Source organism: Pleurodeles waltl, chromosome 7 (assembly GCF_031143425.1).
Source record: "Pleurodeles waltl isolate 20211129_DDA chromosome 7, aPleWal1.hap1.20221129, whole genome shotgun sequence".
In the NCBI taxonomy this organism is placed as follows: Eukaryota; Metazoa; Chordata; class Amphibia; order Caudata; family Salamandridae; genus Pleurodeles; species Pleurodeles waltl.
In genome coordinates, this window is record NC_090446.1 from 1,338,755,613 (window position 1) to 1,338,780,588 (window position 24,976).

At 47.1% G+C, this 24,976-nt stretch overlaps 1 protein-coding gene across 1 annotated transcript in view; it reads left to right on the top strand.

Moving 5' to 3' along the window:
* LOC138246270 (pleckstrin homology domain-containing family A member 7-like) overlaps positions 1-24,976 on the top strand; it is a 236,784-nt gene that overhangs the window by 189,053 nt on the left and 22,755 nt on the right. The window contains exon 21 of the mRNA XM_069200700.1: positions 18,139-18,564. Within this exon, the coding sequence (XP_069056801.1) occupies positions 18,139-18,564 (426 nt within the window). The remainder of the gene's footprint in view (positions 1-18,138; positions 18,565-24,976) is intronic.

A 24,976-nucleotide genomic window follows, 5' to 3' on the forward strand; every position in this document is an offset into this window, starting at 1 on the left:
TGTAGAAGATTTGATAAAGTCAGTAGTAGACAACTGAGCAAGAAGTCCACCAAGAAGAAGGTTAGAATGATCAAGATGGATGACATTAAAAACATTGGATAGCAATGTGCAGGTTGGACAGTTACAATAGATCTCACTATGAAGAAGCGGTGAATGCTGCAAAGATTGAAAGGGCAAGTACAGGTAACTCTAATGTCTTCACAAAGAGGACATACTCCATTGTAAGTTAAATTGGCTCTTACTGCTCAGCTCTGGAATAACAGTCATTGCCCTCTTAGCACCTGGCACCAACTGGCTTGTCCATTTAAACAACACCCTCAACATTCTTCAATCCATGATGTCACAGTTGTGTGCTCATTCAGTGTGCATGAGGTACCAACATGTGAGATATGAGTTGAACCATAAAGAGAAGTGTTGAAAATAAAGCCACGTATCTAAGCAGAGGCAGATGAAACGTTTTCTAGCCATGGAAGGAAATTAAGAACGTCATTGATAGTAAAGGACCAGTAGAAGATGGAAAGAAAATACATTCTGTTTCAGAAGAACAAATGGGGAGAAAAAAGAAGTGTATCTAAGATTGTAGGACAAACATGTAGGTCAAAATGTAGCGATCGAGGGAGTTAGGATAAAAGGGAAAGGTGAAAATTACCTTAGTCACCTCCAAAGAGCTAATATTTTAATGGCAAGCAAAGGAAGGAGATGCCAAGGAGAAGACCTGGTGAGTGATCCAAGAAAATGACCAATCTTAGACACCTGGGGAGTGCTAATAGAAGATATGGTAGTGGGAGAGCAAGTATTAAACCAAGATACGGTGGCATCACTATTTGAAAGGTAGGAATTCAAGCACAGTGTAACAAAGTATGTGCAAGATAAAGGTATCATTCCAGAAGGCTAAGGTGGCCTCCAATGCTCTCTTCTTAATAGATTTAACTCAGAACATTTTTACCTCCCCCCCACCATCACCCGTTAAAAGAGGTGCGGGGTAAGGATAATGCAAGCACATGGATGGCGAGCCCACACCTCTAAGGATGTGTTACATCTCTAGTTTCTTAATCTCATCGCCTTCCATGGGCAGTAAGGCCCAAGTGCCTAGAGCGGTTCCAGATTTTGTGTGTCATAATAAAGAACAAATAGTCTCTACCTTTTTATATTCACACTGATGCATCTTGACAGTGTGGTAATGCCACTGTAGGAAGCTAGCCTGGTGTGTGGTGTTATCACCCTACACCAGGTCCAGGTATCCCCTATTAGTGAGGTGTAGTCAGTGTCTAGGAAGCCAGGCTCTCTAGAGGTAGGTGTGGATGAGCAGCCAAGGCTTATCGAGAAAAGACATGCAAAGCTCATGCAATACCACTTATAGTCATGCAGCACTTACACACATGAAAGAACCACACAGTGTTACAAAAATAAGGGTACTTTATTTTAGTGACACAAATACTAAAATACTATATAGGCAATACTCTAGTAGCAGGTGAGTAAACACACTATTACATGTACCTTGGTTGTCAGGCATGCACATAGAAAGTAATAGAAAACAGTGCAATAACAATAGACAATGGTAACCCTAGGGGAGCCCAAACCATATACTAAACAAATGGAATGCAAATGATGGACCCCCACTCAGGTAAGTGGAATCTGTAGAGGGGGGCTGGAGGAACTAAGAAAAACCACCAACAAGCCTTGGCAAAGGCAAGAGCTGCAGAAGAGGATTTGCAGAGCTGCCAGGGACCGGGAACGTCCAAGGGGACTCAACTCAAGGAGGGGAGTCCCAGGCATCCCCCAGCAGTCAGAAGAGCAAGAAGCCATACAACTCACAGGCAGCAGACACAGGAGTCACAGTGAAGCCCAATCAGCACACCTGGAAAGGAGTCCCAAATCGCTGGAGCAGCAGGCAAGAAACCACACGTTGCAGGGGAGAGTGCTGGAGGCCAGGGCTACATGGAGCCTGAAGAACCCTATGAAGAAGAGCCAACAAGCATTGGTAGCTGTTAGAGTCGCGGTGCACAGGAGTACCGTTGTGCAAGAAAAGGCAAAGACTCACCACCTCCAAAGTTGGATAGCTGGTAGAGGGGACCACTGAAGACCACCACCTGTGATACCTGATCCACGCAGAGTTGCAGGAGAGAGGACCTATGCAGCCGGTCGTCGTTGCAGTTGGTGCCTGCGGATGCAGAGGAGTTACTCCTTCACTCCAAGGGAGATTACTTCTTACTTCTTGGTGCAGACTGAAGACTTGCTGCCCTCAGAGGATGCACAGCCAGGGAAATGTTGTAGTTGCTGGAAGGAGGAGAAAAAATGTTGCAGAGCAAAGTCGTCGCTGGAGCTGCAGATTGTAGGTTCCTGAGAAGTCCAATTGCGTTTCCAGTGGCAAGAAGTCGAAGTAAATGTTGCAGAGGAGCCCTGCTGGAATCTTGCACATCGAATCTGAGGACCCACCAAAGAGGGAGACTCTTAATAGCGCTGGAAGGGGGATTGGTCACCTAGCCAGGTCACCACCTAGCAGGAGGGGGCTGTGACGCCATCTGCCTGACCTGGCCACTCAGATGCTCCCAGAGGCTTCTGCCGACCTTGGATTCAAGATGGTAGAACCAAGTGGCCTCCTGGAGGAGCTCTAGGCACCACCCCTGGGGTGGTTTTGACAGGGGAGTGGTAACCCCCCCTTTCCATTGTCCAGTTTTGCATAAGAGCAAGGACTGGAGGTCCCTGAACTGGTGCAGACTGGTTTATGCAAGGAGGGCACCAAATGTGCCCTTTAAAGCATACAAGTGGCTTGGGAAGGCTACCACTCCCAGGCCATGTAACATCTCTTTCCAAAAGGAGAGTGTAAGGAAATGGCTCCCTGTTGCAGTTACCCCCCACTTATTGCCTGATACTGATGCTGACTTGACTGAGAAGTGTGCTGGGACCCTGCTAACCAGGCCCCAGCACCAGTGTTCTTTCACCTACAATGTACCATTGTTTCCACAATTGGCACAACCCTGGCACCCAGGTAAGTCCCTTGTAAATGGTACCCCTGGTACCAAGGGCCCTGATGCCAGGGAAGGTCTCTAAGGACTGCAGCATGTCTTATGCCATCCTAGGGACCCCTCACTCAGCACAGACACACTGCTTGCCAGCTTGTGTGTGCTGGTGGGGAGAAAATGACTAAGTCGACATGGCACTCCCCTCAGGGTGCCATGCCAACCTCACACTGCCTGTGGCATAGGTAAGTCACCCCTCTAGCAGGCCTTGCAGCCCTAAGGCAGGGTGCACTATACCGCAGGTGAGGGCATAGGTGCATGAGCACAATGCCCCTACAGTGTCTAAGCAAAACCTTAGACATTGTAAGTGCAGGGTAGCCATAAGAGTATATGGTCTGGGAGTCTGTCAAAAACGAACTCCACAGCTCCATAATGGCTACACTGAATACTGGGAAGTTTGGTATCAAACTTCTCAGAATAATAAACCCACACTGATGCCAGTGTTGGATTTATTAAAAAATGCACACAGAGGGCACCTTAGAGATGCCCCCTGTATTTTACCCAATTGTTCAGTGCAGGACTGACTGGTCTGCGCCAGCCTGCTGCTGAGAGACGAGTTTCTGACCCCATGCGGTGAGAGCCTTTGTGCTCTCTGAGGACAGAAACAAAAGCCTGCTCTGGGTGGAGGTGCTTCACACCTCCCCCCTGCAGGAACTGTAACACCTAGCAGTGAGCTTCAAAGGCTCAAGCTTCGTGTTACAATGCCCCAGGGCACTCCAGCTAGTGGAGATGCCCGCCCCCTGGACACAGCCCCCACTTTTGGCGGCAAGTCAAGGAGAGATAATGAGAAAAACAAGAAGGAGTCACTGGCCAGTCAGGACAGCCCCTAAGGCATCCTGAGCTGAGGTGACTCTGACTTTTAGAAATCCTCCATCTTGCAGATGGAGGATTCCCCCAATAGGATTAGGGATTTGCCCCCCTCCCCTCAGGGAGGAGGCACAAAGAGGGTGTACCCACCCTCAGGGCTAGTAGCCATTGGCTACTAACCCCCCAGACCTAAACACGCCCTTAAATTTAGTATTTAAGGGCTCCCCTGAACCTAAGAATTTAGATTCCTGCAACTTACAGAAGAAGAGGACTGCTGAGCTGAAAAACCCCTGCAGAAGAAGAAAGAAGACACCAACTGCTTTGGCCCCAGTCCTACCGGCCTGTCTCCTGCCTTCCAGCGACGCTTTCCCCGGACCAGCGACCTCTGAATCCTCAGTGGACTGCCCTGCTTCCAAGAGACCAAGAAACTCCCGAGAACAGCGGCCCTGTTCAACAAAGACTGCAACTTTGTATCCAGAGGAGCAGATTTAAAGACCCCTGCAATCCCCGCAAGAAGCGTGAGACTTGCAACACTGCACCCGGCGACCACGACTCGACTGGTGGAGAAACAACGCTACAGGGAGGACCCTCCGGCGACTCCAAGACTGTGAGTAACCAAAGTTGTCCCCCCTGAACCCCCACAGCGACGCCTGCAGAGGGAATCCTGAGGCTCCCCCTGACCGCGACTGCCTGACTCTGAAATCCCGACGCCTGGAAGAGACCCTGCACCCGCAGCCCCCAGGACCTGAAGGATCGGAACTCCAGTGCAGGAGTGACCCCCAGGAGGCCCTCTCCCTTGCCCAGGTGGTGGCTACCCTGAGGAGCCCCCCCCTTGCCTGCCTGCACCACTGAAGAGACCCCTTGGTCTCTCATTGAAAACAATTGGAAACCCGACGCATGTTTGAACACTGCACCCGGCCGCCCCCGCGCTGCTGAGGGTGTACTTTTTGTGCTGACTTGTGTCCCCCCCGGTGCCCTACAAAACCCCCCTGGTCTGCCCTCCGAAGACGCGGGTACTTACCTGCTGGCAGACTGGAACCGGGGCACCCCCTTCTCTCCATTGAAGCCTATGTGTTTTGGGCACCTCTTTGACCTCTGCACCTGACCGGCCCTGAGCTGCTGGTGTGGTGACTTTGGGGTTGCTCTGAACCCCCAACGGTGGGCTACCTTGGACCCCAATTTGAACCCCGTAGGTGGTTTACTTACCTGCAAGAACTAACTTTACTTTACCTCCCCCAGGAACTGTGAAAATTGCAGTGTGTCCACTTTTAAAACAGCTAAATGTGTTTTATGTAAAAAGTATATATGCTATTGTGATTATTCAAAGTTCCTAAAGTACTTACCTGCAATACCTTTCAAATGAGATATTACATGTAGAATTTGAACCTGTGGTTCTTAAAATAAACTAAGAAAATATATTTTTCTATAACAAAACCTATTGGCTGGATTTGTCTCTGAGTGTGTGTTCCTCATTTATTGCCTGTGTGTATGTACAACAAATGCTTAACACTACTACTTGGATAAGCCTACTGCTCGACCACACTACCACAAAATAGAGCATTAGTATTATCTCTTTTTGCCACTATCTTACCTCTAAGGGGAACCCTGGGACTCTGTGCATGCTATTCCTTACTTTGAAATAGCACATACAGAGCCAACTTCCTACATTGGTGGATCAGCGGTGGGGTACAAGACTTTGCATTTGCTGGACTACTCAGCCAATACCTGATCACACGACAAATTCCAAAAATTGTCATTAGAAATTGATTTTTGCAATTTGAACTATTTTTCTAAATTTTTAAAAGTCCTGCTAGGGCCTTGTGTTAGTCCCTGTTAGCATTTCTTTTACAGTTTAAAAGTTTTGTGAACGTTTGAATTAGGTTCTAGAACTAGTTTTAGATTCTTAAAAAGTATTCCAACTTTTAGAAACATAATGCCTGGTGCAGATGAGAATGTGGTGGAACTCGACCTCACACCTTACCTCCATCTTAAGATGAGGGAGCTAAGGTCTCTCTGCAAAATAAAGAAAATCCCAATTGGCTTAAGACCCTCCAAACAACAGCTCCAGGAGATTTTGGCAGAGTTTGAAAAAGCCAACCCCTCTGAGGATGACAACCCAGAGGATGATAGTGACTTGGAGGAGAATTCCCCCCTTCCAGTCCTAATTAGGGAGATCAGGGACCCTCAATCCCTGATTCCAACTGTGACAGTCAGAGATGCTGCTTCCGTCACAGGAGGGGCCAGCACCTCTGAAATCACTGAGGATAGCCTCAGTGAAGATGGCCTCCTGTTAGCCAGGATGGCCAAAAGATTGGCTTTGGAGAGACAGCTCCTAGCCATAGAAAGGGAAAGACAAGAGATGGGCCTAGGTCCCATCAATGGTGCAACATAAATAGGGTCAGAGATTCTCCTGACATGTTAAAAATCCCTCAAGGGATTGTAACTAAATATGAAGATGGTGATGACATCACCAAATGTTTCACAGCTTTTGAGAGGGCTTGTTGTAGGAAGTTAGCTCTGTATGTGTTATTTCAAAGTGAGAAATAACATGCACAGAGTCCAAGGGTTCCCCTTAGAGGTAAGATAGTGGCAAAAAGAGATAATACTAATGCTCTATTTTGTGGTAGTGTGGTCAAGCAGTAGGCTTATCCAAGGAGTAGTGTTAAGCATTTGTTGTACATACACACAGGCAATAAATGAGGAACACACACTCAGAGACAATTCCAGCCAATAGGTTTTTGTATAGAAAAATATATTTTCTTAGTTTATTTTAAGAACCACAGGTTCAAATTCTACATGTAATATCTCATTTGAAAGTTATTGCAGGTAAGTACTTTAGGAACTTTTAATAATTACAGTAGCATATATACTTTTCACATAAAACACAAATAGCTGTTTTAAAAGTGGACACAGTGCAATTTTCACAGTTCTTGGGGGAGGTAAAGTAATGTTAGTTCTTGCAGGTAAGTAAACCACCTACGGGGTTCAAATTGGGGTCCAAGGTAGCCCACCGTTGGGGGTTCAGAGCAACCCCAAAGTCACCACACCAACAGCTCAGGGCCGGTCAGGTGCAGAGGTCAAAGAGGTGCCCAAAACACATAGGCTTCAATGGAGAGAAGGGGGTGCCCCGGTTCCAGTCTGCCAGCAGGTAAGTACCTGTGTCTTCGGAGGGCAGACCAGGGGGGTTTTGTAGGGCACCGGGGGGGACACAAGTCCACACAAAAAGTACACCCTCAGCAGCGCGGGGGCGGCCGGGTGCAGTGTGCAAACTAGCGTCGGGTTTCCAATGGGAGTCAATGGGAGACCAAGGGGTCTCTTCAGCGGTGCAGGCAGGCAAGGGGGGGGCTCCTCGGGTAGCCACCACCTGGGCAAGGGAGAGGGCCTCCTGGGGGTCACTCCTGCACTGGAGTTCCGATCCTTCAGGTGCTAGGGGCTGCGGGTGCAGGGTCTTTTCCAGCCGGCAGGATTTCAGAGTCAGGCAGTCGCGGTCAGGGGGAGCCTCGGGATTCCCTCTGCAGGCGTCGCTGTGGGGGCTCAGTGGGGACAACTTTGGTTACTCACAGTCTTGGAGTCGCCGGAGGGTCCTCCCTGTAGCGTTGTTTCTTCACCAGTCGAGTCGGGGTCGCCGGGTGCAGTGTTGCAAGTCTCACGCTTCTTCCGGGGATTTGCAGGGGTCTTTAAATCTGCTCCTCTGTAACAAAGTTGCAGTCTTTTTGGAACAGGGCCGCTGTCCTCGGGAGTTTCTTGTTCCTCTTGAAGCAGGGCAGTCCTCTGAGGATTCAGAGGTCGCTGGTCCTGGGGAATGCGTCGCTGGAGCAGGTTTCTTTAGAAGGCAGGAGACAGGCCGGTAGGACTGGTGCCAAAGCAGTTGGTGTCTTCTTTTCTTCTTCTGCAGGGGTCTTTCAGCTCAGCAGTCCTCTTCTTCTTGTAGTTGCAGGAATCTAAATTCTTAGGTTCAGGGGAGCCCTTAAATACTAAATTTAAGGGAGTGTTTAGGTCTGGGGGGTTAGTAGCCAATGGCTACTAGCCCTGAGGGTGGGTACACCCTCTTTGTGCCTCCTCCCCAGGGGAGGGGGTCACATTCCTATCCCTATTGGGGGAATCCTCCATCTGCAAGATGGAGGATTTCTAAAAGTTAGAGTCACTTCAGCTCAGGACACCTTAGGGGCTGTCCTTACTGGCCAGTGACTCCTCCTTGTTATTCTCATTATTTCCTCCGGCCTTGCCGCCAAAAGTGGGGCCGTGACCGGAGGGGGCGGGCAACTCCACTAGCTGGAGTGCCCTGTGGTGCTGGAACAAAGGGGGTGAGCCTTTGAGGCTCACCGCCAGGTGTTACAGCTCCTGTCTGGGGGAGGTGTTAGCATCTCCACCCAGTGCAGGCTTTGTTACTGGCCTCAGAGTGACAAAGGCACTCTCCCCATGGGGCCAGCAACATGTCTCGGTTGAGGCAGGCTGCTGGAACCAGTCAGCCTACACAGGTAGTCGGTTAAGGTTTCAGGGGGCACCTCTAAGGTGCCCTCTGGGGTGTATTTCACAATAAAATGTACACTGGCATCAGTGTGCATTTATTGTGCTGAGAAGTTTGATACCAAACTTCCCAGTTTTCAGTGTAGCCATTATGGTGCTGTGGAGTTCGTGTTTGACAGACTCCCAGACCATATACTCTTATGGCTACCCTGCACTTACAATGTCTAAGGTTTGGCTTAGACACTGTAGGGGCACAGTGCTCATGCACTGGTGCCCTCACCTATGGTATAGTGCACCCTGCCTTAGGGCTGTAAGGCCTGCTAGAGGGGTGACTTATCTATACTGCATAGGCAGTGTGAGGTTGGCATGGCACCCTGAGGGGAGTGCCATGTCGACTTACTCGTTTTGTCCTCACCAGCACACACAAGCTGGCAAGCAGTGTGTCTGTGCTGAGTGAGGGGTCCCCAGGGTGGCATAAGATATGCTGCAGCCCTTAGAGACCTTCCCTGGCATCAGGGCCCTTGGTACCAGGGGTACCAGTTACTAGGGACTTACCTGGATGCCAGGGTGTGCCAATTGTGGATACAGAAGTACAGGTTAGGGAAAGAACACTGGTGCTGGGGCCTGGTTACCAGGCCTCAGCACACTTTCAATTCAAAACATAGCATCAGCAAAGGCAAAAAGTCAGGGGTTAACCATGCCAAGGAGGCATTTCCTTACACTTGTGCAACCAGAAAAGTAAACAGATCTCACTGGGGTGCTCTCCTTTGGGAAATGTTCACTGGAAAGTGTAGGGATAGACTCCTCACACTCTCTGGAAAAGATGCAGAATCTTATGACCTCATGAAGGGTACCCTGATTGAGGGCTTTGGATTCTCCACTGAGGAGTATAGAATTAGATTCAGGGGGGCTCAAAAATCCTCGAGCCACACCTGGGTTTATTTTGTAGACTACTCAGTGAAAACACTGGATGGTTGGGTAACCGGAAATGAAGTGCATGACTATGTTGGGCTGTAAGGAAATGCCTCCTTGGCATGGTTGCCCCCTGACTTTTTGCCTTTGCTGATGCTATGTTTACAATTGAAAGTGTGCTGAGGCCTGCTAACCAGGCCCCAGCACCAGTGTTCTTTCCCTAACCTGTACTTTTGTATCCACAATTGGCAGACCCTGGCATCCAGATAAGTCCCTTGTAACTGGTACTCCTAGTACCAAGGGCCCTGATGCCAAGGAAGGTCTCTAAGGGCTGCAGCATGTCTTATGCCACGCTGGAGACCCCTCACTCAGCACAGACACACTGCTTGCCAGCTTGTGTGTGCTAGTGAGGACAAAACGAGTAAGTCGACATGGCACCTCCCTCAGGGTGCCATGCCAGCCTCTCACTGCCTATGCAGTATAGGTAAGACACCCCTCTAGCAGGCCTTACAGCCCTAAGGCAGGGTGCACTATACCATAGGTGAGGGTACCAGTGCATGAGCATGGTACCCCTACAGTGTCTAAACAAAACCTTAGACATTGTAAGTGCAGGGTAGCCATAAGAGTATATGGTCTGGGAGTCTGTCAAACACGAACTCCACAGCACCATAATGGCTACACTGAAAACTGGGAAGTTTGGTATCAAACTTCTCAGCACAATAAATGCACACTGATGCCAGTGTACATTTTATTGCAAAATACACCCCAGAGGGCACCTTAGAGGTGCCCCCTGAAACTTAACCGACTGTCTGTGTAGGCTGACTAGTTCCAGCAGCCTGCCACACTAGAGACATGTTGCTGGCCCCATGGGGAGAGTGCCTTTGTCACTCTGAGGCCAGTAACAAAGCCTGCACTGGGTGGAGATGCTAACACCTCCCCCAGGCAGGAGCTGTAACACCTGGCGGTGAGCCTCAAAGGCTCACCCCTTTGTCACAGCCCAGCAGGGCACTCCAGCTTAGTGGTGTTGCCCGCCCCCTCCGGCCACGGCCCCCACTTTTGGCGGCAAGGCTGGAGGGAACAAAGAAAGCAACAAGGAGGAGTCACTGGCCAGTCAGGACAGCCCCTAAGGTGTCCTGAGCTGAGGTGACTCTAACTTTTAGAAATCCTCCATCTTGCAGATGGAGGATTCCCCCAATAGGATTAGGGATGTGACCCCCTCCCCTTGGGAGGAGGCACAAAGAGGGTGTACCCACCCTCAGGGCTAGTAGCCATTGGCTACTAACCCCCCAGACCTAAACACGCCCTTAAATTTAGTATTTAAGGGCTTCCCTGAACCTAAGAATTCAGATTCCTGCGACAACAAGAAGAAGGACTGCCCAGCTGAAAACCCCTGCAGAGGAAGACCAGAAGACAACAACTGCCTTGGCTCCAGAAACTCACCGGCCTGTCTCCTGCCTTCCAAAGAACTCTGCTCCAGCGACGCCTTCCAAAGGGACCAGCGACCTCTAAATCGTCTGAGGACTGCCCTGCTTCGACGACGACAAGAAACTCCCGAGGACAGCGGACCTGCTCCAAAAAGACTGCAACTTTGTTTCAAGAAGCAGCTTTAAAGAACCCTGCAACTCCCCGCAAGAAGCGTGAGACTTGCAACACTGCACCCGGCGACCCCGACTCGGCTGGTGGAGAACCAACACCTCAGGGAGGACCCCCGGACTACTCTCCGACTGTGAGTACCAAAACCTGTCCCCCCTGAGCCCCCACAGCGCCGCCTGCAGAGGGAATCCCGAGGCTTCCCCTGACCGCGACTCTCTGAAACCTAAGTCCCGACGCCTGGAAAAGACCCTGCACCCGCAGCCCCCAGGACCTGAAGGACCGGACTTTCACTGGAGAAGTGACCCCCAGGAGTCCCTCTCCCTTGCCCAAGTGGAGGTTGCCCCGAGGAAGCCCCCCCTTGCCTGCCTGCAGCGCTGAAGAGATCCGTTGATCTCTCATAGACTAACATTGCAAACCCGACGCTTGTTTCTACACTGCACCCGGCCGCCCCCGCGCTGCTGAGGGTGACATTTCTGTGTGGGCTTGTGTCCCCCCCGGTGCCCTACAAAACCCCCCTGGTCTGCCCTCCGAAGACGCGGGTACTTACCTGCAAGCAGACCGGAACCGGGGCACCCCCTTCTCTCCATTCTAGCCTGTGCGTTTTGGGCACCACTTTGAACTCTGCACCTGACCGGCCCTGAGCTGCTGGTGTGGTAACTTTGGGGTTGCTCTGAACCCCCAACGGTGGGCTACCTTGGACCAAGAACTGAACCCTGTAAGTGTCTTACTTACCTGGTAAAACTAACAAAAACTTACCTCCCCCAGGAACTGTGAAAATTGCACTAAGTGTCCACTTTTGAAATAGCTATTTGTGAATAACTTGAAAAGTATACATGCAATTGAAATGATTCAAAGTTCCTAATGTACTTACCTGCAATACCTTTCAAACAAGATATTACATGTTAAATTTGAACCTGTGGTTCTTAAAATAAACTAAGAAAAGCTATTTTTCTATAAAAAACCTATTGGCTGGATTTGTCTCTGAGTGTGTGTACCTCATTTATTGTCTATGTGTATGTACAACAAATGCTTAACACTACTCCTTGGATAAGCCTACTGCTCGACCACACTACCACAAAATAGAGCATTAGTATTATCTCTTTTTACCACTATTTTACCTCTAAGGGGAACCCTTGGACTCTGTGCATGCTATTCCTTACTTTGAAATAGCACATACAGAGCCAACTTCCTACAGAGAGGGTGTTGCCTCCCTCTTCTAAAGGAAATCCTTTGTGTTGCCTTCATGAGCTTGAGCTGTTCAAGCAGCAGATGGCAGCAGCACAGGCTGCCCTGGAAAACCCTCCAAACTGGTAGGAGCAAAGCTGGGGGTCCTCGAAGGAGCTCCCAACGTGCATGGAATCATACAACCAATACTGGCAACAGTATTGGGGTATGATTCAGACATCTTTCATATCAAACATGCCTAGGTGTCGAGGTACCATTATGTAGCTGGACATATGTAGTGACCTATGTCCGGTACATGGGTAAAATAGCTTCCCCGCACTCACTGAGTCCAAGAAAATGGAGCTGGAGTTCGTGGGTGGGGGCACCTCTGCTCATGCAGGGCTGCCCTCACACACAGGTACCTGCATCCTGCTATCTGGGCTAGGAGGCCCTACCAAAGGGGGGTGAATTACAGTGACCTGGTGCAGTGACCTGTAGTGAAAAGGGTGCATGCACCCTTTCACTCAGGCTGCAATAGCAGGCCTGCTGACACACTTTCCATGGGCTCCCATGGGTGGCATAATACATGATGCAGTCCATGGGGAAATACATGATGCAGTCCATGGGGGACCTCCGGTGCCCCAATGTCCTGGGTACCTAGGTACCATATACTAGGGACTTATATGGGGACACCAGTATGCCAATGGTGGGGCGTAAAAAGTTAGCGACAACCAAATCCAGAGGGGGAGAGCATGGTTATTGGGGTCCTGGTTAGCAGGATCCCAGTAAACACATTCAAAACACACTGACATCAGGCAAAAAGTGGGGGTAACCATGCCAAAAAGAGGTTACTTTCCTACAGTCACTAACTAGTATTAATGCAAGATGAGATCAAATAGATGCATAAAACATTCCACTTTTGGGGACTGAGGAAATCAGTGCTTTTGAACAAACTAATGGACATGTTCATCTCTAGTTTCCTGGAGGTTAGCCAGACTGTGTCCTCCTGATTAAAGTTCATCATCGTCTAGTTTGTTTGGTTTGCTGCCTGAAGTTGAAGGTTTGCCTAAGTGTAATTGATAGAAAGTGTCCATATTACATACAATGCCCATCACAGCAGGCAGTAATTGTAACCCCCACTGACTATTTGCAAAAGAGTCAGTGCTTGGAAAACCACGAAACCATTTGCTGATCTCCATAAGGAGGCACAGGAATACTATTGTGCATTGCCCCCAGCACTTAAGCCAGTTGATCTTTAAAATAAGAGCCTGGCTCTACACCATGCTTTCCATTCAGGAGCACATGGTGGGTACTGCACTGGTCTGATGTTTTTGTCTGGTAAACATTCTCATGCTTGGTATTTATTTGTTGGTGTTTTTATTGACAGTATCCTATCCACATATACATCCACCTAAATTCATTGGCTGAAGGGGTGCAAAACGTTGCAAGTGTAAGACATTCAGAGAATCAATGTCAAAACATGAAGCCCCCAATCCCCCTACTCTGGTTTCACAATAAATAGGTAAAGAGACAACAATAATCAAAATACTCAAACTAGCTTTAGGAGACAGTAGAGATCAATGTTAGGGTCCATCATAAGGTGCTCTCACCCCCTTGTGACTCCGGGAGACGGGTCATTTAGTGGTCTGCTCTGGGAGAGTGTGTAAAGTGGAGTATTTGTATTTTAGATAGGTAAGCTCCCAAAACTCGTCAGACAGAAACTCTTTACAGGAATTCCCAAAAAAAGTGAGCCTCTCTCGTCTCCAAACCTGCTGAAATGTTTTCCATTCCTAGAAGCCCCAACATTTGAGTGAGCCATGTATTGTATATCGGCACCTCCTCATTTCCCCATAGTGGAGTAATGGCTTGTTTAGCGCCTCATAGTGCTAGTGTTATCGCTTTGCCTCGATCCGCGTGGAGAAAATATGGCAATATATTAGGTAGGCCCAGGGGAATATAATATTGTAATAATACTAGTCGGAATGTCTTCCCAATATCACCGTAGTTTAGAGCAGTGCCATAGTAGATGAATTAGCATCCCCCTCTGCCCACACCCTCTCCAGCAGTCAGGTGATTTTGTCGGAACTGAGTGCATGAATGTGGGCCGGGTTAGAGTACCAATTTAGAGAGACCTCAGTTAAGAACCTTTCTACCTGCGCTGCTCTTTGCCAAGATGCTCCTCTGGTTGTAGATGTCTGCCTACTCATATGAAACTATTTGGTCCAATTCCATATCCCACCTTCTCTGAGCTGGCGGTGTCATCAGGGTTGCTCTCCCACCAAATAACATGTACAGATCAGATATGAGATGTTTATCATCAGCTTTAGTACCCATTTCTTGAAAGGGGTTAGCAACTGGCTGGTGTGTGATCCTCTGCCTAATTTGGAAGCAGCGCCAGCGTCTCTCTTCTGGAATTCCATTAACGTATCTTATTTGCTCGAAGGACTGGATGCCAGCTCTGTCAAAGAAGTCTCCCACCCATTTACAGTTGGCTAACTGCCATTTCATAAAGTTGTTCCCATCAAGTGCTGGGGTAAACTCTGGATTTCCTAGGCTAGGCGTCATTTGGGATGGTGAGGTCACAGGACCAGTGGAGGCTTGCCACCCTGTCCCCTGCCTCTAGCATTGCTCTAAGCACCGGGGAAGCGTGTACTCCCCAAGGTCTGTGTCTTCTGGGGAGCTATGGGGTCTTCCAAATATGAATGCCTGTGGTTGATTTAGCATCCCCCTGGGTGCCACGGCTGATGGATCAAAGAGATAACCGTGTCTGTGCTTCGATAGACTCTGTTGATACGGATAGCTTCATATTTAGTAAACTTGGGTTTTTCTGGGAAAAAATAAAAATAAATTCCCAGTTTTTGCCTGCTTACATGGGGGTACACTCATAATTGATGTTGGAAATAAGATTGATTCTGACTTGATTAATATGCATAGCTCACCATGGGTGCTTCCTACACTATTGCTTGGTCCTGATTATGGCCTATAGGTAATTGTTTTTTTACTGTTCGGGTCTAAAAATATAATGTGGACTGTTTTCAAAAACTTAGTTGAGGATTTGTGACACTCAAGTGATGGATGTCTTATAATGAAATCACAAATTCTTTGACCGCCACATGTATGTGTATATACTCGTAAATAACACGGGTGCACTTTAAGTTCACGTATTCTCTTTCACTACATTGTCACTTAGTAGGAGCACCTGATTTTTGGGGATTTTAATTGAGATTTTTGATTATCTGATCTAATGTGATTCTTGATGTGTAATATTTTACCTTGCAAATTATTTACAAAATAATTTGATTTTCATATTAAAAAGAAGAATTATCTAAATAAAATCAATCAATAAAACCTTACCTTCTGAAAGGGTGTACTTTTGCTGTGGAAGTCGAGGCTTATGCTTCTCCCGCATAGACCAATTTTTTGTTCATAGACGTACTTACCCGGGTCCACGGGTTACAGGGTTCGCTCCTTTTTTTTGTTAAAATATGATTGCTGCATAAAGCACCAGAGTTCTATGATGTGAGTCAGTGCCACTCTATCAACTAGCGGAGTTGCGCTGCATTGTAGTGTAGACTCCTAGCCCCCCTCTTTTTTTGAGATAGATACATGCTTTACATTTATGGGAAATTCCACTTCTACACATGTTGCATATGTGGTTATAAAACAGTTGTTTGTCTATTTTTTTTAGTTTTCCTATTTTCAGTTTAAATTTAATGTGAATGCTGGTTGGGTTTTTCACTGTATTCCAATGTGTTAAAAAAGGTGAAAATCAGTGGTTATCATTGTGTATTCTTTTTTTATATGTGCAGATTCACAGTGATGGAGTTCTTCCAGTGCTTGTACAGAAGACTGGCCCCTGAGTTGTCTGTATGAGGGGATGCAGCACCTACAGTCATGCTTTTTAGATAGAAACCTAATAACAGAAGTGTTGGGTGTTGTGTTTTATGGAAGGACATTGATTTTGGTGCCATACATAGACACAGTGTTCTTTATAGCCACAATCTCTGTGCCGCTCTCAGTGAGGAAGATGTAATCATGGAGATGCACGTAGTCTTGGACTGAAACTGCTCAGAGTTCAGCTGCGGGACTAGTGGCCACTATGCAGCAACATGCAGTAAACAATGAACTAAAGACATGTGAAGTGAGTCTTGCTTCTAAAATGGAGAAGATGTAAGTCCTAGGGGTCCAGGGACCATGCATATGTCCAACAGGGCTTATAAAGTGGCTTAGTATGGCCCAAGTGAGTCATAGCAACAGCCTCCACCACAGAAAAGTGCTTAGAGGTAGGGCTGCATTTATGCTGTTTACACTAGAGGGTGACAAAGCAGCAAAAGTGCAGCCAAGTCATGGCCTTTATTTCATGGCATGTCAAAGTTTAGGATTAAACGTTTGTTACAGCTTTTCATAATGAGGTGTTTTTATTTTTATTTGCTCTTTCATTGTTTTATTTTGCTTTAAAATTAGTAGTTTTCTCAACAAGATTGATGGTCTGATTTGGAACTCTGTGGGAGGGATACTCGGTCACAATGGTGGCGGATATCCCGCCTTCTGAAATCTAAGTTACATTCTGTCCTATGGGATTTCGGGCCAGATGTATGAAAGCATTTTGAATTCGCAAACGGTGCAAATGCCCGTTTGCGAATGCAAAATGCCATTTCAGAATGTATGAAATACATTCTGAACGCAATTTTAAGGAATCGCTAAAAAAGCGATTCCTTAAAATTGCGACCCTGTTTAGAGAGTCGCAAATTGCGACTCTCTAAATTAGAAATTGCAAATAAGGATTCCTTATTTGCGATTTCTTAGCACATGTATGAAGCCATTCCTAAATGCGATTTTGGCATTTAGGAATCGCTAATTACCACCAAGTTGAACTTGATGGTAACCATGTGCAAAATTTAAAAATGCATTTAAAATGCATTTTTAAATTGTACATTTAAAGCACACATGCCCTTTTGGCATGTGTGCACCGTACATGTTCCCCAATAAACTTTTGGGGTGCTTCTGAGGGGCCTTAGCCCCCCAGCAGCCTGGGGTTTTGCATTTCCAAAATTTCGATTTCTTTTTCAGAAATCGCAATTTTGGAAATGCAAAAAATGCGCAGATATGGGCCAACAGGCCCATAAATGCGAATGGGGACAGATTCTTTATTTGCGATTCGGTAATATGATTTGCGATTTTTAAGAAATCGCTATTACCGAATCGCAAAAATCATACGTACCTTTTTGCCTTTGTGAAATAGCGATTTCTTAAAAATTGCTATTTGAGAATCGCAAATCGGTTGTATGATACATCTGGCCCTTAGATTTTTGCAGAACGGATATTCATTACGATTGAGTCAGAGTAACCCATCCGCCGAGTTCTAAATCAGGCCCAAGCTTTTTTAAATTAATGAATGTCTGGCACTTTCACATTTTAAACTTGTTGGCGCAATGGCTTTTTTTGAATTATGGAGTCATTTCTTTTTCAGTTTTAGAAAGTGTTCCAATGAAAACAGTGTTTAATGGCAGGCATGGTGGTAGTGAATGTTAAATGAATTTGCATACTCCAAAAGTTAAACTTTTTTTCATTTTACACATCTCAGGAAAAGACAAACAAAATGTGTGTCCGATAAAGTGAGGCAAGCTTTGCCTCACCCTTTCCCAGAAAAGGAAGTTTAAGCTAAGGTGGTCCTCAAATTGAAGACTGACCTGTATAAAGGTGCTATTTTTCATTCACCAGATGTAGGCAAGCAAAACGCCTTCATCAACAGAATCAAAAGCTAGTTCTGTTAGACCTTTTTTGTAGTTGATGGGGCAACCTTAGATAGGTAGCTATCAATGCTGCAGCAGGTTTAGTAGCACCAGGGTTCTGGGACATGAAGGCCCCACTGCACTCCAGTTATAGCTGGTGGCTTGTTTTACTTTATCAGAAAACAGGATGAGCATTTTTCTTGCTTGCGTCAGAGCTCATGGCACTGTTTCTATGCCACAGCAGAACTTCTTCGGTAACCGAGTAGTCACAGTACAGGTTTTTATTAAGCTCGTTGTTTAATATCAGTCCTGTGTTTTTAAGTGTAAATGCTCAGTGGTTGCATAATGGATGTCTTTGACTCTTTATAAGGAACTCTAAAAGGGTCACTTTTATTCAAAAAAGAAAAACAAAATTAAGTTGATTCTTATCTGTTTTTTCTTAGGTGAACTCACCAACATCTGAGTCCCACACAGATATCCCCTCTGTTGAGTCACCAGATTACCAGAAGCCATCATTAGTGAAAGTTACCACAAGCTATTTCCCCATCACGCTGTCAACATCACAGCGGGAAAAAACTAAGGCTGCCTGGTTCATGGAATCAAGGACACCGTCAGGAAGCACTGTGATACCAGGGGACAGAGCCCCAGCTGATGGATCATCTGGGACCAAGGGAGGTGAAATATCCACACCACCAGCACTAGTGTCGGTGAATGTAACATCCAGGAGCAGCCAAGAGTTGTCATTGGCAACCAGGGCATCACCCCCAGTGAGGTCAAGCAGCAAACTAGTGACCGCCAGACGCAGGTCAGTGAGAACTGACAGCTCCAACACTGATGGACTCGGTAGAACCACTGAAAGAAAATTTGATGTGAGTCTGACTGGCTTGTTCTATCTATTTGTCTCTACCTCCTTCTTCCTATGTGAAAGTCCCACCTATCTCTATGGAGGCCCTTCTCACTTTTGCACACAGTAAATTGCTCCCTCCTATTAACCCTCCTTTGTTCTGTGCTATGTTTTCACCTCTTTTCCTTGCTTGCTTTCACCACATCTTATTTCCTTTGCTTCTTTTTATTTTCCTTGCTTCTTTCCTCCACCTTTTTTCCCCATCTCCTTTAATCCCCTCTTACCTGTATTCCATCTGTTTGGCCCTTCTTTCCTCCGTACTTTCCATCCTTCCAATCCTCCATTCCTCTTCCTCATTGCTCCTCTTTCTGTCTTTACCTTTCTCCCCACTTTGCTTCCTTCTTTCCCTCTTTCCTCCTTTCTACTTTTCTTCCCTCTTCGCCTCATCTTCTCTCTTCATTTATTATTTCCACTCCCTGGTCTTTCCTCTACCAATCGCCCTTCTTAATGCACACAACAGAAACTAAGAAGCAGGCTCAGGGAACTACAGGCTCAGGGCAGCACATTGTGTTTCACCCTCCGCCTAAGCAGATATTTTGGGAAACAGGAATGTTTTTTTGGCCTTGGAATGAGCAAGTTCAGGAGTGTGGATTTTTTAAAAATATCTTCTTGTCTATGGGACAGGTTACTTCATAAATCTACTTGTCCTGTAAATAATCTACTAGTCCCTTTGGTGCCATGTAATGCAGAGACAAAATATGGCAACAATCTCATTATATAAGAGCGCTGATAATAGCCTCTCCAATTACGCTAGGACTAATACTATAGTAGGGCTTAGATACTAGCAGTTTCTTTATTTTGACACATTTGTTTAGATCTACATTCTGGGGCTGGAGATAGTGGTAAGCAATAGTTCCATGGTTAGAATGCCCATTCGAGTCTGTGCAAACATACTAACTTGCATGTTTTAAGGGTTTTCACCAGCTCTTGTTTAGTTTTTTCCTATACTAAGAAAGGTTGAAAATTTACTCCTGACAAGGGCAGAAGTAAAGCTTCTTCCAGGGTTGGGAAAAAAGTGGTTGAAGGGAACGTGAACTTGTAAAAGCTCAACAGATTTTCACATGAGCAAATATACACATGCATATTTGCACATGTCAAAATACAGTTCAGAAACATTTTATAGAAGTACAATTTCCTGGTCTGTCTGTAAATTCTTGTGAATCAATGAATACATAAATTTGCACTAATGTAAAGACATATCATGGATGCACTTTTGTGAATTCTTTAAGAACTGGGCCCTAATTAGGTATGGTGTTAACCAAGACCTTTTGTTTTTAGTAATATCCTATCTCTCTATCAATCCACCTTTCGGCCGGCTTCACTGTGAATGATAGCATTCTGCTCTTTCACAAGGAGCATTTTGGCCACTAAGTAGTTTGGTTCAGTATTGTGGCAATGTATGCTTTTTGAGACCCAAAAATATATTTGCTTTTTGCCAATGTTTGTTCCAATGGTGAGGGCCAAGTACCTACCACAACAATAAAGTTTTTACAAAAGCCATGTGTAAGGAAATGCCTCCTTGGCATGGTTGCCCCCTGACTTTTTGCCTTTGCTGATGCTATGTTTACAATTGAAAGTGTGCTGAGGCCTGCTAACCAGGCCCCAGCACCAGTGTTCTTTCCCTAACCTGTACTTTTGTATCCACAATTGGCAGACCCTGGCATCCAGATAAGTCCCTTGTAACTGGTACTTCTAGTACCAAGGGCCCTGATGCCAAGGAAGGTCTCTAAGGGCTGCAGCATGTCTTATGCCACCCTGGAGACCTCTCACTCAGCACAGACACACTGCTTGCCAGCTTGTGTGTGCTAGTGAGAACAAAACGAGTAAGTCGACATGGCACTCCCCTCAGGGTGCCATGCCAGCCTCTCACTGCCTATGCAGTATAGGTAAGACACCCCTCTAGCAGGCCTTACAGCCCTAAGGCAGGGTGCACTATACCATAGGTGAGGGTACCAGTGCATGAGCATGGTACCCCTACAGTGTCTAAACAAAACCTTAGACATTGTAAGTGCAGGGTAGCCATAAGAGTATATGGTCTGGGAGTCTGTCAAACACGAACTCCCCAGCACCATAATGGCTACACTGAAAGCTGGGAAGTTTGGTATCAAACTTCTCAGCACAATAAATGCACACTGATGCCAGTGTACATTTTATTGTAAAATACACCACAGAGGGCACCTTAGAGGTGCCCCCTGAAACTTAACCGACTATCTGTGTAGGCTGACTAGTTTTAGCAGCCTGCCACAAACCGAGACATGTTGCTGGCCCCATGGGGAGAGTGCCTTTGTCACTCTGAGGCCAGTAACAAAGCCTGCACTGGGTGGAGATGCTAACACCTCTCCCAGACAGGAATTGTCACACCTGGCGGTGAGCCTCAAAGGCTCACCTCCTTTGTGCCAACCCAGCAGGACACTCCAGCTAGTGGAGTTGCCCGCCCCCTCCGGCCAGGCCCCACTTTTGGCGGCAAGGCCGGAGAAAATAATGAGAATAACAAGGAGGAGTCACTGGCCAGTCAGGACAGCCCCTAAGGTGTCCTGAGCTGAGGTGACTCTAACTTTTAGAAATCCTCCATCTTGCAGATGGAGGATTCCCCCAATAGGATTAGGGATGTGACCCCCTCCCCTTGGGAGGAGGCACAAAGAGGGTGTACTCACCCTCAGGGCTAGTAGCCATTGGCTACTAACCCCCCAGACCTAAACACGCCCTTAAATTTAGTATTTAAGGGCTTCCCTGAACCTAAGATTTTAGATTCCTGCAACAAGAAGAAGGACTGCCCAGCTGAAAACCCCTGCAGCGGAAGACCAGAAGACGACAACTGCCTTGGCTCCAGAAACTCACCGGCCTGTCTCCTGCCTTCCAAAGATCCTGCTCCAGCGACGCCTTCCGAAGGGACCAGCGACCTCGACATCCTCTGAGGACTGCCCCTGCTTCGAAAAGACAAGAAACTCCCGAGGACAGCGGACCTGCTCCAAGAAAAGCTGCAACTTTGTTTCCAGCAGCTTTAAAGAACCCTGCAAGCTCCCCGCAAGAAGCGTGAGACTTGCAACACTGCGCCCGGCGACCCCGACTCGGCTGGTGGAGATCCGACGCCTCAGGAGGGACCCCAGGACTACTCTGATACTGTGAGTACCAAAACCTGTCCCCCCTGAGCCCCCACAGCGCCGCCTGCAGAGGGAATCCCGAGGCTTCCCCTGACCGCGACTCCTTGAACCTAAAGTCCCGACGCCTGGGAGAGACCCTGCATCCGCAGCCCCCAGGACCCGAAGGACCGGACTTTCACCGGAGAAGTGACCCCCAGGAGTCCCTCTCCCTTACCCAAGTGGAGGTTTCCCCGAGGAATCCCCCCCTTACCTGCCTGCAGCGCTGAAGAGATCCCGAGATCTCTCATAGACTAACATTGCGAACCCGACGCTTGTTTCTACACTGCACCCGGCCGCCCCCGCGCCGCTGAGGGTGAAATTTCTGTGTGGGCTTGTGTCCCCCCCGGTGCCCTACAAAACCCCCCTGGTCTGCCCTCCGAAGACGCGGGTACTTACCTGCAAGCAGACCGGAACCGGGGCACCCCCTTCTCTCCATTCTAGCCTATGTGTTTTGGGCACCACTTTGAACTCTGCACCTGACCGGCCCTGAGCTGCTGGTGTGGTGACTTTGGGGTTGCTCTGAACCCCCAACGGTGGGCTACCTTGGACCAAGAACTGAACCCTGTAAGTGTCCTACTTACCTGGTAAAACTAACAAAAACTTACCTCCCCCAGGAACTGTGAAAATTGCACTAAGTGTCCACTTTTAAAACAGCTATTTGTCAATAACTTGAAAAGTATACATGCAATTTTGATGATTTGAAGTTCCTAAAGTACTTACCTGCAATACCTTTCGAATGAGATATTACATGTAGAATTTGAACCTGTGGTTCTTAAAATAAACTAAGAAAAGATATTTTTCTATATAAAAACCTATTGGCTGGATTTGTCTCTGAGTGTGTGTACCTCATTTATTGTCTATGTGTATGTACAACAAATGCTTAACACTACTCCTTGGATAAGCCTACTGCTCGACCACACTACCACAAAATAGAGCATTAGTATTATCTATTTTTACCACTATTTTACCTCTAAGGGGAACCCTTGGACTCTGTGCATGCTATTCCTTACTTTGAAATAGCACATACAGAGCCAACTTCCTACATTGGTGGATCAGCGGTGGGGTACAAGACTTTGCATTTGCTGGACTACTCAGCCAATACCTGATCACACGACAAATTCCAAAATTGTCATTAGAAATTGATTTTTGCAATTTGAAAAGTTTTCTAAATTCTTAAGACCTGCTAGGGCCTTGTGTTAGATCCTGTTTAGCATTTCTTTTAGAGTTTAAAAGTTTGTAAAAGTTTGAATTAGATTCTAGAACCAGTTGTAGATTCTTAAAAAGTATTCCAACTTTTAGAAGCAAAATGTCTAGCACAGATGTGACTGTGGTGGAACTCGACACCACACCTTACCTCCATCTTAAGATGAGGGAGCTAAGGTCACTCTGTAAAATAAAGAAAATAACAATGGGCCCCAAACCTACCAAAATACAGCTCCAGGAGCTTTTGGCAGAGTTTGAAAAGGCCAACCCCTCTGAGGGTGGCAACTCAGAGGAAGAGGATAGTGACTTGGAGGACAATTCCCCCCTACCAGTCCTATCTAGGGAGAACAGGGTCCCTCAAACCCTGACTCCTAAAATAATAGTCAGAGATGCTGGTTCCCTCACAGGAGAGACCAACACCTCTGAAATCACTGAGGATAGCCCCAGTGAAGAGGACATCCAGTTAGCCAGGATGGCCAAAAGATTGGCTTTGGAAAGACAGATCCTAGCCATAGAGAGGGAAAGACAAGAGATGGGCCTAGGACCCATCAATGGTGGCAGCAACATAAATAGGGTCAGAGATTCTCCTGACATGTTGAAAATCCCTAAAGGGATTGTAACTAAATATGAAGATGGTGATGACATCACCAAATGGTTCACAGCTTTTGAGAGGGCTTGTGTAACCAGAAAAGTGAACAGATCTCACTGGGGTGCTCTCCTTTGGGAAATGTTCACAGGAAAGTGTAGGGATAGACTCCTCACACTCTCTGGACAAGATGCAGAATCTTATGACCTCATGAAGGGTACCCTGATTGAGGGCTTTGGATTCTCCACTGAGGAGTACAGGATTAGGTTCAGGGGGGCTCAAAAATCCTCGAGCCAGACCTGGGTTGACTTTGTTGACTACTCAGTGAAAACACTAGATGGTTGGATTCAAGGCAGTGGTGTAAGTAATTATGATGGGCTGTACAATTTATTTGTGAAAGAACACCTATTGAGTAATTGTTTCAATGATAAACTGCATCAGCATCTGGTAGACCTAGGACCAATTTCTCCCCAAGAATTGGGAAAGAAGGCGGACCATTGGGTCAAGACAAGGGTGTCCAAGACTTCAACAGGGGGTGACCAAAAGAAAGGGGTCACAAAGACTCCCCAGGGGAAGGGTGATGAGACAACCAAAACTAAAAATAGCAAAGAGTCTTCTACAGGCCCCCAAAAACCTGCACAGGAGGGTGGGCCCAGAGCCTCTTCACAAAACAATGGGTACAAGGGTAAAAACTTTGATCCCAAAAAGGCCTGGTGTCATAGCTGTAAACAGCATGGACACCAAACTGGAGACAAGGCCTGTCCCAAGAAAGGTTCCACTCCAAACTCCCATCCAGTTAACACTGGTATGGCTAGTCTCCAAGTGGGATCAACAGTGTGCCCAGAGCAAATCAGGGTCCACACTGAAGCTATTCTAGTTTCTGAGGGTGGGGTGGATTTAGCCACACTAGCTGTCTGGCCGCCTAACATGCAAAAATACAGACAGCAACTCTTAATTAATGGGACTAGAATAGAGGGCCTGAGGGATACAGGTGCCAGTGTCACCATGGTGACAGAGAAACTGGTTTCCCCTGGCCAATACCTGACTGGAAAAACTTACACAGTCACCAACGCTGACAATCAGAGAAAAGTACATCCCATGGCAATGGTTACTTTAGAATGGGGAGGGGTCAATGGCCTGAAACAGGTGGTGGTCTCCTCAAATATCCCAGTGGACTGTCTGCTTGGAAATGACCTGGAGTCCTCAGCATGGGCTGAGGTAGAACTAAAAACCCATGCAGCAATGCTGGGTATCCCTGAACTAGTGTGTGTGAAAACAAGAGCACAGTGCAAGGCACAGGGTGAACAAGTAGAGCTGGAGTCTGGAAGAATGGCCCAGCCTACCAAGAGAACAGGAAAGTCAGTTGGGAAACCAACTGCAACACAGCAAAAGAAAGGGAACCTCTCTTCTCAGGAAGAAGTTCTGCCCTCTGAGGGAACTGAGCCTTT